At 39.4% G+C, this 15,732-nt stretch overlaps 1 protein-coding gene across 4 annotated transcripts in view; it reads left to right on the top strand.

The window, feature by feature from the left end:
- LOC121319545 (FYVE, RhoGEF and PH domain-containing protein 4-like) overlaps positions 1-15,732 on the top strand; it is a 132,015-nt gene that overhangs the window by 82,017 nt on the left and 34,266 nt on the right. For all 4 annotated transcript variants that reach the window (XM_041257099.1, XM_041257101.1, XM_041257100.1 and 1 more), the window contains one exon: positions 7,791-7,946. In XM_041257099.1, coding sequence (XP_041113033.1) covers positions 7,791-7,946 — 156 coding nt within the window. The remainder of the gene's footprint in view (positions 1-7,790; positions 7,947-15,732) is intronic.

Genomic DNA, 15,732 nt, shown 5'->3' with positions numbered 1-15,732 from the left:
TGTCTGGCAAAGTTCCAGCTTATTTAAGTCAACACTCTTTGAGATCTCACAAGTGCTCTGCAGTGTGTTAGAAAAATTAGAAAGGAATGTGTGAAGCAGCTGTTTGCACATGAAGCACCTACTGTACAGTAATGATTATAATGGTCTTCCAGAAAGCATAAGAAATTAGCACAAGCAAACAAATGGAGTTAAGTACAAAAATAAATTATGTTGTAACATAGTAACCAGTAGGTAATGCTAAAAGACATGATCTGAGTGCACGGGACTGATCTTGGAAGAACTTTTTCTTTTCTCTGGATTAATTTTGAACTGAAAGCCAGAACATGGCAGTCTTAACTTTACCAGAATCACATAAAAAGATGGGAATAAAGTGTTGCTTTTTGGCAAAAACAGTACATGTCAGTGTTAGCAAACCAATGGCCTTGAGGAATAGCTTGGCCTAATCACACTAAGCGACATATTTCCAGTAAGCTTTGCTCCACAATAAACAAGCTGACAGATTGCATACCGTATCAGGCACAAAGGAGGGAGTGCAAGATCACGGGACCTGGGGGGTTCCACCAAAATATGTTTCTGATAATCACAGAACAACATCAGTGAATGGAACTCCTCTGTTAGAAGTCACCAGTATAGGAAGCATGGAGTGAGGGGCATGCTGGCAATGCCTGTACAAGTTAGATTAACACCATCCTGTGACAGGATGACAGAGTGGATTGAGGCTCAGAGATAGAGTAAAGGCAAAATAAAGTTCTTTATTAAATAAAACAATCAAATAAACAGGCACAAGGGCCAACAAAAAGAGGTTCAAAAATAAATAATCAAAATGAACTTACAAAATAAACAGCCAGGTTCCAGGTTTTTAAACAAGATACTCCTTTCTTTTAAAAGACAAAACTCCCAAACAAACGAACACTCTCAAACAGAAAACACACCCCAAACAGAAAACACACACTCACCCAGCCAGGGCCTCTCCCCTGGCTTTTATCCCCTGTGGCTGGAGCTCAATTAATCAATAATTATTCAATTAGAACTCCAGCCACATTCTTGCATGTTTTTCTGGCAAGGAGAAATTTAACCCCCTCCCTGCCAGTTCCAAACGTATTCATATAGACAGGGAGTTCCCCGTCACACATCCCTAATAGCCAGGAATGAGCTCTGTATTTCAATCTGATTTAATTTGATTTATTTCAAAGCTCTGCACTCTCAACTAGAAAGCTGATCAAGGTGTTGTTTCTGTAGCAACAACAGAGGAACATTCTTATTGATAGAAATGTTGTTTACACAAAAAGTAAATACAAGCAGTACCATTTGTAGTGCTGCGTTTGTAGTATGTGGTTTATATAAAATGTACTTTTAGGTATCTGTTCAGTGGATACTGTATGTACAATACCATTTTTAATGTGCAGTTGTCGGCAGGACTGCTGATTTTATAGGAATTTCTGTTAAGAACTTTTTTTCTGGTTCCTTGAAAGTAAAAATAATAATAATAGAGTCTGGTATAAAGTGGTTCAGGCGGTGATTGTGCCAGACACATAGTGGTCAAGGTAATTCCAGTAGGCATTTCAATTGTACCTGTAGACATGCTGTCTACCAGTAGAGTCCAGTTGTTCCACCAGTGCAAACTGAAATCCTGGACAGAATGTGTCCATCTTAGGATATGTTGCCAGAGTTGTCTATCATAGCAGTGGATATACCACGATATAAGAACGATCTGAGCAAGAATAGGAGTTTGTTCTGGTTGAAACTCAAAGAAAGGTTATTAGAGAATGTGCTGCCAAGCAACGCTGTTAGCATTGAATTGGAAACAACATTGTTAGTATTGAATTGGAAACAACACTGTTAGCATTGAATTGGAAGCAGAAGCTGAAGTGCAGCTGGACAGGAAATTCTTGACTGTGAAACACGGATATAAACATGAAACAAACACCACAGATCCCTTTGGCTATTAAGAGACTTGGGTTATGAGGTTTGATCAGAGCAAGGAAACATCATTCTTGAAGATGAACATAAATCAACACAGCATTTTGCTATGTGGAAGAATCTGGGCTCTGCTGAGCTCTGCCATTTTAACGCTTCCAGGACGTCGGAGGCGGGGAACTTGAGCACACATCAGGAGGATGACAAAATGTACAAGTGACATCTATGTCTTTCAGTGACAGAGCATGTACCACTTCTGTTTTAGTGTTGCAACTTCACAGCTACATCAAGTACACTTACTTCCAAGCAGTCGTCCACAGTAGTTTCAGTTTGGGGAGGGGGAACTCTCAACTTGATTGGAAGTAGCCACAGCAGACTTATAAATATTAGATTTGTGATACTGAAAGTGTGATATCCTTGATTTATTATAGCGTAATTAAAAAAAAAAAAAAAAAAAAGTACAAGTACTTGATGAGAATCAAACCCATAAACTCAGTAAGTGTCTCTGTTCAAAGAAACTTAATAAATTCAGTGACCATTTTCAGCACTGTTGCGTGTTTGCTAGTTACGCATGTTAGTCCAGAAGGTAATAACGTACATTCTACTGGGAGATTTATTTCTCAACTTAAATACGTTGTTCACAACTTACTAAAAAGAGAATCTTTGTTTCTGTGAAAAATATGTTTGCGAGATGAGATTTGATATATACAACAACAACAAAAAGCAAGTGGTCCATACAGGCCTGTGTCAATGTTGCCCTGCCCCTTTGTGTATTTTGTGTTGTATGTTACGTGTTGTGTGTTACTGTTGGTGTATAGTCATTGGTACACGGGATATAAATGGGGCTGTGGAACAGGAGTTGTTTAAAATGTATGTTTGTATTTAGGCACGAGGATTGCGCAGCACTTCACGTGCAGGTAAAATGTAACAATATGTGAGCACGGGGAATTGCACTTTATTAATTCACGTGCAGTTGTACCGCGACTCCAATTGAATGATTGATTAGCAATCGAGTTTTGGTACAGCTGCATAAAAGTCGGGGTTGTGTGTTCGGTGAGTGGAGAACGGGATTGGAGACGGAGGTAATAATCGTAATAATAGTTCAAATATCAGCTCACCGTGTTTGTCTGTATAGTCCAATTTGTTTGTCTTTTTGTTTTGGCTACGAGTGCCGTGTCCTGTGCCTTATTTGACTTTCAACCTTTTATTTTCTGTCTGTTTCGTTATTAAATACTGGGCGAGAACAATCGCTCAGCTGCATCAAACCCCACCTCTCTGTTGTTTATTTCCTGGTTCCTGGTTCTGATCTGACATCACCCACTGCAGCCGTCTTTGTGACAAGGCCTTATTGACTATTACATTAACAGGGGTGTGGGCTCTAATTCATAGCCGTGACCACTTTATTGAAAGCCCTTTGTAAATAATTAGGCTGAAAGAGAGTCTGTTAGTCTCGAACAGTAGCTCTCTTATCTATGAGGACACCTACAGGATGCAAGTACTCATGAGCTTGGCACGCATTCATTTTGTTCACCTTCTTGAAGAGTCTCCTTTCATGTGTATCACAACAAGGTAATCCTCTTGTGCTTGGGGCGTTTCGTGGCAGAAACATCTGCCTGCCTGTGATTATGTCGTTAAGTTTTTTTATCAGTTAATATGGACATTTCACCCTGTCTTAATAAACACAGACTTGCCTCACGAGAAATGTGCATATGAGTGTTGCAATTTTCAGAGGTATTTTACCAAGGCCCACATACCATGTATTTGATGGACAAACATGGCAGACAATAAATGAAAATGTAAGTGTGGTTGTGCTAATTCATCCGTGTTAAATACAAAAATCACACATGTAATGGCACACATGGAATATATAATTTGTAGAAGGTGTTTTGAGCTCTGTGTAGTCTGTTTGCATATGTGTATAAATAAATGACAACATGCATGTGATGGAAAGTTGATCTACTGTACCTGCTAGCATGCAGATGCATGAGAGCCTGCCACAAATAACATAGTTGGAGATGGTATGTGTAGCAGCTATACCAGAGCAAGCATGTGGGAGAGCGTTAATAAATGTATGTGCATAATGCACTGTACACCCACCACAGTAGAGACAAATAGTGTCTAAAATCATATCGCTGTCTGTGGTGATTATCTTGAAAAATACAAACAGTAGGTGCTAGTGGTTCCTGATCTTGTCGAGTCACCCAGCCAGGGACGTGTGCTGCCATTTTCTGATGCGGTTGCAGGGCTCTTTCAGTGAAGTGCTCTGACACAGCCTTGGGGAACATTAACTGCAAGCCCTCAGCATACAGCATGGAGGGCTTATTTGTCTTTAGGCACAGCAGGGGTGTCTGGAGCAGATGTTAATGTAACTGCTATTGGGATAACATGGTTTGAAGTCGTCCCCCCCCCCCCCCACCAACTCCAGGCCTGGCCTTCCATATTCATAACCACACACCCATCTGTGTCACAGAGATTCAGGTTTTAGTTTCACAAAATGGGATTAGAAATGGAATGACGATCGACAGCTTCATGGCTCCAGCACTCCATTTCTATTGTGGTACCCATCCGTGTTCCAGATTCCAAGGAGGTGGGTGGCTCTTTTCTGTTCTTGACACAGTCTGTGGTTTTCATGCAAAATCAGCCATTGAAATACACAAAAGTCTTGGTTTTCTGACCAAACGGACCAATTGTCATTATAAAATGCACTCTATATGCAGTACAAAAAAGTCAACACCTCATATCAGTTTAGACATGATAAACATACAGCAGCTGTATTTGCCCTGGTGGTTGGAGCTTACAGTAACTTGAAAGTAAAACCATTATGTTATTGAATGTTTTGGGGGTTCACTATTACCCTTTTCATACTGCCTAGATAAGACATGATTGCCATTCACTTCATTTGTTTTCATTCATAGCTATTAAATACTCAATGGTGCTGAATTTAGAAACATTAAAAGAAAGTCAATACATTAATTATTTTTCACCATGCACATTGTAGTGTGAATATGTAGTTCACGTGCTGAAAAAAAATGTCAAGAATTAAAACCTTAAATGGAATCATTTGTTGAATTATTAATTTTATTTACTCTGTGAATATTTCAGAAGTCTGAACTTTTTTCTAAATAGATTAATTGAACCAATTAAAGCAGTTAATGATATAATTAAACATAATAAACCTGGGATAGTCAATTATAATTATACAATTATAAGATGGGGTATTTGGTTGATAGAATACTTTGGAAGTTAAAGTAGCATAGTGATCATAAAAACACATGCTAGCAAGACCAGAGTTTTATATACCTGTGAGCACTGGTTCAAACCTGGGCTGGGAATTGCAGTACCTTATATACCAATAATTTACTTTTATGGTGGAGGTTGTCAACACAGCTTAGAGAAAGGTTTAAGCACACATATGCATGTACTGTAAGCAAGTAAGTATGCCATCGACGGTTAGACAGTAAAGCATTGTGAATCTTTTATCACCCTCTCTTCCGTTCCACACAGTTGATTGTTTTGTGTGAACAAGAGGACCCTACAGCAAAAAAGGACACGCTAGAATGTTTGTGACTGCAGTGTGTTGAGTTTGTTCTCTATTTCCAGCTAGTCACAAGGAAGGGGAGTTTTATATGCATGTTCTGGCAAATCCTGGATAAAAGAATCCTAATTATCCCTTGGTTTGGATGAACAATCCCCTTCACGAGGTGTCACACACTTTGGAGCGTCAGTGGAGTCCGTCTGTCCATCCATATTTCACACTTCTATTTTAACACATATCTAGAGAAGCCCTTATCCAGTCGTAATGACACTTGGTTAAGACATTCTTTTAGTTATTACACAGTGCCTTGTTGTTACACGGAAAAGAGAAACAGCAGCAGATATTATTCTGCTTGGTTTAAATGATCTGTCTGTTTACAGCGCGCATCTCGTGCACTTGGGTGACTAAATTCACAAATCTCCTCTGCGCTGTTAGTTCATAAAGATTAGCAGAGGAAGTGGGAGCAAGTGATAACGTCATCTGAAGTTGCATATTCTTGAGGGGATGGTTAAATAAACAAACGACACCTTTTCCAACGAACAACTGCTGGAAGCTGACGACAAAAAACAACTGACACACCCAAGAAAATAAACACAACAATAGCTGGTTAACGTAAATGGTCATTTCTTGTTGACGAGCCATTTAAAGGCTACCTCAAACACATATCACATCTTTTGAACACATCTCAATTGGGGTACACACACTACTTTCATTTCTGTGTATGTGTGCATTAAGAAACCTGAACATTTCTGTTCCTTCATGTTTAAGTATCTCACTCAGATCATGTAACAACATGGACAGACAGTCTTAACCATTTTACAATTATCTTGTTATAATAAGAAGAAATACATCCTTAACTATCTCTCCCCCCTGTAGACTCACAAACCTCCAACACCCCATCTGTCTAGGGAAACAGGATGAGATCCGATTACTTTGAATTTCAAAACACCCTTTGAAATTCGGGCTTTAGCTGGGTGAGGGGCATACACTCATTAACAGGTTGCTTTACCATTGGCTAGATGCCAGAGACGGGGGAGGGGATCTGTCCTGTGTTAAGGGGTATTTTAAATCTTATAAAGTTGTAAGAAAGAGAAATTTGTCTGTTCTGTACTTGGGACATGATTCCCTGCATGTATTATAATAAACCTGTTATTAATTGAAGAAAAGGACTTTGTGCTTTTCCTTGAGAAATATCGGAACCCACTTTTTTTGGGTGGAAACCAACATCATGCCTGTCTGTGTGTCACACTAGCATTTGTACACATTTATACAGTGGCTGTGGGTCATGTTCTACTTATTTGTATTATTTATTTATTTATTTATTAGCAGGCACCCTTATCCCAGGGCGACTTAGTTACAAAATATAACATTACAAAATACCACAATACCAATAAGAGCAGTTATAAAATACAATGGTCACAGTAAGTAAGCAAAATCAAATGAGATAATTAGGGTTGAGAGCGATTTTGACTAAGAGCAGTTAAACTTATAGTAAAAAATATTTACTCACAAGAGTAAATTCCATTAAGAGCAAGTAATAAGTACAATAAATAGATACAAACCATTTCAAATTACAAAAACATGAATACAGTTACCTTTGGGAGTAAAATCAAGTGCAAGATACAGATACATTATAATACTAATCATTTTGTAGTCTTACTTGTTATTGTAGTATTGCTTAAAGTACAAAGCCACATGGGCCAGATATATGAGTGAATCAGTTGCTATGGAAATAACTGAGCATAATTTATGTAGTGAATTTTATTTCACACACTTTTGCCTTGGCTCGTCTTCTGCTACTGGTTACATCGTCTTCTGATAGACTTGTTTATCATGAAAACACTTGACAATACAAGCAGGAAGCTGTGAATCTGATATCAACCCACCTACTCAGCATCTATAAGGTGTTTTTGTTTTGGTTGGTTGGCTGAGGTGGAGTAGAGGCCTAATTCACTAGTCTTTCACCCCTGGAGGACAGAATTGAAATGAGTTTGCGTTGGACATATCAGAAAAATATTGCCTTTTTAAAAGAAGAAAATATAAAGTAAAATAGATCCCTGACAATCTGCTGTTGCATTTATCAGTGACTTAAAAACCTACATTTTTAAAAGTGTTTATAAAAAAGTAATGTTGTCTTAGAAGCTAATATTACAACATTGCTTAGTTGGAATTTGTAGTGTCAACGGTGAGCTCTTAATTTACAAGCCCAGCCTAACTGAATGCCTGATTTACTGAGTGAGTTTGTTTTCATACTGTATGTTCTAGTTTATCTTCTCATGTGATTAGTTCTGTACTGAGGCTCTTGCACTGACTGTGTTCCTCATATTTGTCCTTGCAGTTGGCAGCAGTCCGAAATCTCCTTTACCGGAACATAAGCCGGCCACCCCAAACTCCTGGATAACTCACAGTGCCGGCCGCAGAGATGCTTCACGGATAAATCGAGGAAGTCCAGGCAGCAGGCTTGCATGCCAGACATCCAGCCCCAAGCCTCCCGGTTGGTATTGTCATCCAGTCTGAATGTGTGAAGAATTGTATGCAGGGTGCAGTATTCATTGTTGAAAATAATACATCCACCACACTCTTGCAAGTAAAATAAAAGCCCCCTTTTGTTTGTAGGTGTTGGTCAGCATGTATAAGACGATCTCAATGCATCTTTGCTAATATGACAAAGAGTTAGAGAGAATACCCATAAAGAAAACAATTCGTACTCTGCAGCATGACAGAGTATTGAACCGCTCTCTAGCTCTCCTCCTTAATGATTACCACAACCAGACAAAGTAATCTGATTACCCACAAAAAATAATCTATCCGCTACTTGGGTAGAGATATGCAAATGAGCTTAATATCAGTTATGAACTGTTAAAGGGGTAGGCTGTGCATTAAACAGAAACATTACAAAGGGAATTAACCTGGACACCAAGACTCTACCTTAAAAGATCAACTCATTACGAGTATGAAATATCTCACTTGCAGTATCTAAACATTCTTCTTGGTGTTTCAGTCCTTTTCTGTTCCAGTCATTACAGTACAGGGGCTTCCCCTTTTTATAACGCTGTAGTCAAGAGCCATAGTTACAAGACTGTGCTGTTTGTGTGCTGCCTTACAATGAGAATGAGGCTGCTGCTGGAATGGCATTATGAGGCAAATGGGAGCCAGAACAATGCTGACTTATAACCAATGATGTGATATAAAGGGAAGCATTGTATCTGGTACACCAAGATGGACACCATTAACCTTCCTCTGGGGTCAGAGTGTTGCTGGGGGTCAGTTTAATGGTTAAACTGTGTTGAGGACTCAGGGTGATTTACGAAGAATCTAAACAACAGGAAGAATTCAGTTAAGATCACAGCAAACAGACTTACAAAGTGCTTTTTGTGTGAGATGCACACCTCAGAGCACTGTACACAGAATACAGAACTACATCAAGACAATTAAGAGAAGCAGGTCTAGGGAATTGCAAAGGTCGAACTATATACATAGGTTTTCAAGTTCGTTTTGAAGGATTGAACAGAATCCGCACTCCACCAATGATCCAAGATCTTGTAACTTCAGGGCACACTAGGGACATATCAAATTGCTTTTTAAATTCCAACATTAATAAATCTAGCACTAATTAAGCAACAGAACTGTAATAAGAGGGCATTACTGTCTGTCGTTAGTGTCGGGCAGGGACGGAAGAATCAGCCCTGGCGTTTAAAGCACACTAGCCCACATTCAGGCTGTGGGCTCTATGCCAAATTATTTTTCTGTGTTAGGTCTGTTTATGTCAAAACATTTTTTTTTTAAAAGCGTAGCCGTATAATGTTTAATAAAAATATGTATATAGTTAAAACATGAAGTATACACACACCAGAGGAACACGCCTGTCTATTTTTATTTGTATACCTGATTTATTTTATTAATATGAAGGCCTAGATGTAATAGAACGAAATAAAACAATGTTTTTTTTTTTTTGTTTTGTGGATAGAACTAAATAAAACTTAATTTGTAAAAATAAAATAATTTGATGGGGCTCAACCTGTACGTATTAATGAAACAAAGTAATATATTTTAAATTACGCCTGCTTCATTATTTAGATTAGCAAATTAAATACAATTGTTCTCCTTACATATCCACCTCCAGGCCATATACTGTGCTTACATCCCTATAAGCAACAAGCCACACAAATAAGAAAATACTTGTATCTTACCTTACGGAATGAGCAGGCTTTGCAGGAGTTCACTCCGTGTGCAACCCTGTCCATTACTCCATCCAAATCAAGCCTCATATGAACATGTTTTTCTGTTGCCATCAGTATGAAATACTTAAAATGCTCCTGGGAAACACTGCTCCTCTGGCTGTTCTTGATGAACAACTTCTCTCTTGTGTGAAAGATAGAGTTTGTAGGAATTTGTAGGCCAAGCCAATCACATTTTAGGCATCAGTTAAAAGATTGTATCACCCTAGAATTTGATAGCAACAGATAGCACAGTTCTACATGCTGAGCGTTGCTTGTTCACCAGCTCAGTTTCCTTGTCGCCACATTCCGTACTCTTCTGGTCTTTCACAGGAGTTTCTCTTGCCACTCTGACTGTGTATTCTTCTAGCGCTGATGTCTTCAGCTTGTCCCAGTGCAAAGCTAGACTCGTTAATTCACACCGCAAATTTTCAACTGTGGCTCTTTAAATTTAAGCAAGCGTTTGCTTAATTCTTCCCGCGCCGGTGTCTGAAGTCCATGATCTCTTATGTCGGGGAAGTTCCTAGACAAGCAAAGTCTGCATAGAATGTTCCGCTGGCGAGAAAACAGTGGTGCATGCTCTCAGTGAAGTGATTGTGTCAAGGGTTACATTGTGGACTTGAATCCTATAGGCTGTAATAGCATCAGATATGATTTCATCATGAGCGGACTCGCCTGCCATGCTTTTCCTTTTCTGTAACCTTTTTTCAGCACAGCGGCCTGTACTTCAAGTTCACAATCTTCCACTTATTGCAGCTTGTCATTTGCCCACTCAACAAAATTATCTGCAGTTTTCTTAACAGCGTCAAAATCTGTTTGGAGATATTTTGACAACAATGAGGTCAATTCAAATATGCGCAGGAAAATTTGAGCTGTGAGAACTGTCTCGTATTTAAGCAGCGATTCTGTATATTCTTTCACCTTTATACACCCGTCAGGTTTAGATCTCGGGTTCACTTGAATCCTTGCCAATGTGAAAATAAGGTCAACATAGAAAACAGAATCCAGATTTGAAAATGATCCAAATACTTTTGTCAGTGCTGCATCTTTAGACCACCAGCGAGTTTCACCGATCATAGAGTCTTCGATGGTGAGTGTCCTGACTGACATTTTCCCATGTACTCATCCATTGATATGACTCCTGAATAAACACTGCGACATCATTCAACAAACCGAATTCATCAAACCGAATTCACAACCTTTGTAGTCTCTGACAGTACTAAATTGAGTAAATGTGCATAGTACCAGATATGAATTTGGTCTGGGGACTCTTGATAGCCACACAGAGAAGCCTTTATATTCTCCTTGCATATTTGCTGCTCCATCAGTTGAGTTGCCAGGGCATTTTCTTATGTCGATTTTGCAAGACTTGAGAACCCACATCAGCAACTGAAACAAGTATTCCCCAGCTGAAGATTCACAGTCTCAGTGCAAGGAGCTGCTTGTGAACGTGACCTGTTACATACCGAATGATAACAGAGCACTGATCTTTTGAAATGATATCCTGAGTTGTGTCGGTTTGCACTGAGAACATTCCAGCTTCCCTTAACTCACTTGTGACAGTCTCCTGAATAAGCTGTCAAATTGTTTCAATAGCAGTATTAAGTTTTAGAAGGCAGTTATGAGTGATCCTCTGCCCTTTCCTCCTGAGGAATGCGACTTCTTGCTTTTTTCTATGCAATCGCTTACGTGTTCTTGCAGACAAACGTCATACTTGCTAAGAAGAACAAAAAAAGAAAAATTGCCATGATCTGAAAAAATGTCCTCCTAAAGTGTACGCAGCCTCTGATTTCTTTCCCCTATAGCTGAGTCCATGCTTGCTTCTCACTTTCACAATGTCTGTCACCCGCTCCAGTACTTGCTGTCGCTTTCGTACTTGTTCTCGTCATACAGACCTTTGATTATAAAACAGTAAATACCTGCACTGCTGGTCTTCAAAAAGTAAGCTTCTGCACAAGCTCTGTGCATGACACTCTTCATGCTCTTTGATTCTCTGATGAATATGTCTCCAGTCTTTCATTCCTTCAGTGAACAGATTTGTTACAGAACACTTGCCAGGCAGACTGAGCAAAATATAGCATTTTGATCCTCGCAGTAGGTCAGTCACTTGTGGTTTGTTCCATCCTTGCGATTGACAGCTTTCTTTATTCCAAGACTGCTGATGTTTTGGGTGATAATTAAAAAACAAAGTGAGCTGACATGTATTAGGACAAGTGAAGTGGTTAAATGTAGACTCTAAACTATCCTTAGATGGAGAGCTACTGGTTTCATTTAAATCCTGTCATCTTTTACCCTCCTGTTATGGCAAGCTTTCCTCAGTAACACTCACAGCTTGCCTACGTGCTAGATTACCTGTTAATTCCACAAATTGTTGTTCACAAACAGGAGTAGCGGTTTGTTGTTCTCTCTGGTGTGTGGCTGTCGCAGGGTCAAGGATTTGTAACTCTTTTTCACTTCTTTGATCAATTTCAGGGTCATTTTCTTCAGCATCTGTTTTCTCTTCACTAGGCTCGACAATATTCTGACTTGGTGGATGAGAACGACTGAACAAATCAGTTATTTTTTTGTAAATTTTTACAGCCTCGGCTTCAAGAGTCTTCTATTTCTTTTCTCTGATTTTCTCCGCTCCGCCTTTTTTTTTTTTTTTTGGTTTATTGTGTTTATTTGTGAGGACAGTGTACTAAGTTATTAGTTCAACTTCAGGTAGTCTTACTATTCTTTATTCTCAGGTGTCAACGTGCATTTGTTTATATAGATTAATGGAAACGAAAAATGATGAGGTTTCATGAGCTGAAATAAAAGATCCCAGAAATTTTCCATATGCACAAAAAGCTTATTTCTCTCAAATTTTGTGCACAAATTTGTTTACATACCTGTTAGGGAGCATTTCTCCTTTGCCAAGATAATCCATCCACCTGACAGGTGTGGCATATCATGAAGCTGATTAAACAGCATGATCATTACACAGGTGCACCTTGTGCTGGGGACAATAAAAGGCCACTCTAAAATGTGCAGTTTTGTCACACAACACAATGCCACAGATGTCTCAAGTTTTGAGGGAGTGTGCAATTGGCATGCTGACTGCAGGAATGTCCACCAGAGCTGTTGCCAGAGAATTGAATGTTCATTTCTCTACCATAAGCCACTTCCTGGTTGTTTTAGAGAATTTGGCAGTACGTCCAACCGACCTCACAACCGCAGACCACGTGTAACCACGCCAGCCCAGGACCTCCACATCCAGCTTCTTCACCTGCGGGATCGTTTGAGACCAGCCACTCGGACAGCTGATGAAACTGTGGGTTTGCACAACCGAAGAATTTCTGCACAAACTGTCAGAAACTGTCTCAGGGAAGCTCATCTGCGGGCTCGTCGCCCTCACCAGGGTCTTGACCTGACTGCAGTTCGGCGTCGTAACTGACTTCAGTGTGCAAATGCTCACCCTCGATTGCCCCTGGCATGCATGAAAAGTGTACTGTTCACGGATGAATCCCGGTTTCAACTGTACCGGGTAGATGACAGACAGCATGTATGGCATCGTCTGGGCGAGTGGTTTGCTGATGTCAACGTTGTGAACAGAGTGCCCCATGGTGGCGGTGGGGTTATGGTATGGGCAGGCATAAGCTACGGACAACAAACACAATTGCATTTTATCGATGGCAATTTGAATGCACAGTGATACCGTGACGAGATCCTGAGGCCCATTGCCGTGCCATTCATCCGCCGCCATCACCTCATGTTTCAGCATGATAATACACGGCTCCATGTCGCAAGGATCTGTACACAATTCCTGGAAGCTGAAAATGTCCCAGTTCTTCCATGGCTTGCATACTTACCAGACATGTCACCCATTGAGCATGTTTGGGATGCTCTGGATCGACGTGTACGACAGCGTGTTCCAGTTCCCGCCAATATCCAGCAACTTCGCACAGCCATTGAAGAGGAGTGGGACAACATTCCACAGGCCACAATCAACAGCCTGATCAACTCTATGCGAAGACGATGTGTCGCGCTGCATGAGACAAATGGTGGTCACACCAGATACTGACTGGTTTTCTGATCCATGCCCCTACCTTTTTTTTTTTTAAAGGTATCTGTGACCAACAGATGCATATCTGTATTCCCAGTCATGTGAAATCCATAGATTAGGGCCTAATGAATTTATTTCAATTGTCTGATTTTCTTATGTTAACTTTAATTCAGTAAAATCTTTGAAATTGTTGCATGTTGCGTTTAGATTTTGTGTTTAGTGTGTGTGTGTGTGTGTGTGTGTGTGTGTGTGTGTGTGTGTGTGTATGTATATATATATATAAAAAAGGCCAACAAGATGCTCGGATACATTGTGAAAAGTGTTGAGTTTAAATCAAGGGAAGTAATGTTAAAACTGTACAATGCATTAGTAAGACCTCATCTTGAATATTGTGTTCAGTTCTGGTCACCTCGCTATAAAAAAGATATTGCTGCTCTAGAAAGAGTAAAAAGAAAAGTGACCAGAATTATTCCGGGTTTAAAAGGCATGTCATATGCAGACAGGCTAAAAGAATTGAATCTGTTCAGTCTTGAACAAAGAAGACTACGCGGCGACCTAATTCAAGCATTCAGAATTCTAAAAGGTATTGACAATGTCGACCCAAGGGACTTTTTCGACCTGAAAAAAGAAACAAGGACCAAGGGTCACAAATGGAGATTAAACAAAGGGGCATTCAGAACAGAAAATAGGAGGCACTTTTTTACACAGAGAATCATGAGGGTCTGGAATCAACTCCCCAGTAATGTTGTTGAAGCTGACACCCTGGGATCTTTCAAGAAGCTGCTTGATGAGATTCTTGGATCAATAAGCTACTAACAACCAAACGAGTAAGATGGGCTGAATGGCCTCCTCTCATTTGTATACTTTCTTATGTTCTTACAGTACTTTCAGTATTGAAATACAGTCATTGCAGTTTATGGTAGCTGGGAAAGGGTAAATGACCTTGAACTTTATTGCAGTCTGCTTTATTGTCCTTGTTTGTTTAATTAGGCCAACGTGACTCTGTCAAGTTCGCAAGCAAAATGAGTGCAAGACAGAAATGTGTAGTTAATTTTACGTTTGAGTTAGGACTTTAGAATTTACACTAGGGTTCCCGTAGTTAAACCAGGCACAGACCATAATAGCAGTGAGTAAGTTAGAGAATCAGAGAGCGATGGAGAATCCGCCAGTACCTTAGTGTTCCTGTTTCTTGTGCTCCTCCTCCTTTATAAATAAATGATTGTTCATTTTGAAGCCAGACCCACGTTGATCATTTCAACAAGTACTATATTGGTAATATTATAGTATTACATACCCTTTCGATTGCATCTCGAAAGGCTGTGTAATACTATAATATTACCAGTATAGTACTTGTTGAAATGATTAGAGTAATATCTGTAGTGGGCAGTACTGTGTACAGTTGGTCTTGTTCAAGTGCACCAGAGTAATTGACATGCACAAATGCATAATTTGGTACCCTAACTAAAAACCTCGAATCCAAGTCGCTCCCCAAAAATTAGAACTTTTATTTTGGCTACAAAAGTGCAACTTAAATTTGAGTAAATACAGTATATATATATATATATATATATATATATATATATATATATATATATATATATATATATATATACACAGCTCTGGAAAAAATTAAGAGACCACTGCAAATTTTTCTTAAATTAGCATCTATACATGAATGGCAGCCATTCCATTCCAATGTCTGTTGAATTCCAGCACAGGCACACCTCATTCTACTGAATGAGGTACTGATTAGGGGATCACCTGAACCAAATTTTATTTAATGAGGAAAAGTATAAAAACCACTCCTGTGGTCATCACTATCCTCTTGCAATAGGACCAGCTGGATGGCAAAACAGTGCTAGTAGTACCTCAAAAGTAATTTGAATAAAAAAATAACTATTGACCATGCCCAAAGAGTTGAAAAGGAAAGTTTTGAGTGAGGAAAAGAAGGGTTCAATTCTGGCTTTACTGGCAGAGGGATACAGTGAGCGTTGGGTTGCTTTGATCCTTAAAATTTCAAAGACGGTGGTTCATAA

Source organism: Polyodon spathula, chromosome 8, assembly GCF_017654505.1.
Source record: "Polyodon spathula isolate WHYD16114869_AA chromosome 8, ASM1765450v1, whole genome shotgun sequence".
NCBI classification, from domain to species: domain Eukaryota; kingdom Metazoa; phylum Chordata; class Actinopteri; order Acipenseriformes; family Polyodontidae; genus Polyodon; species Polyodon spathula.
This window is presented reverse-complemented; position numbering and strand designations above follow the sequence as displayed.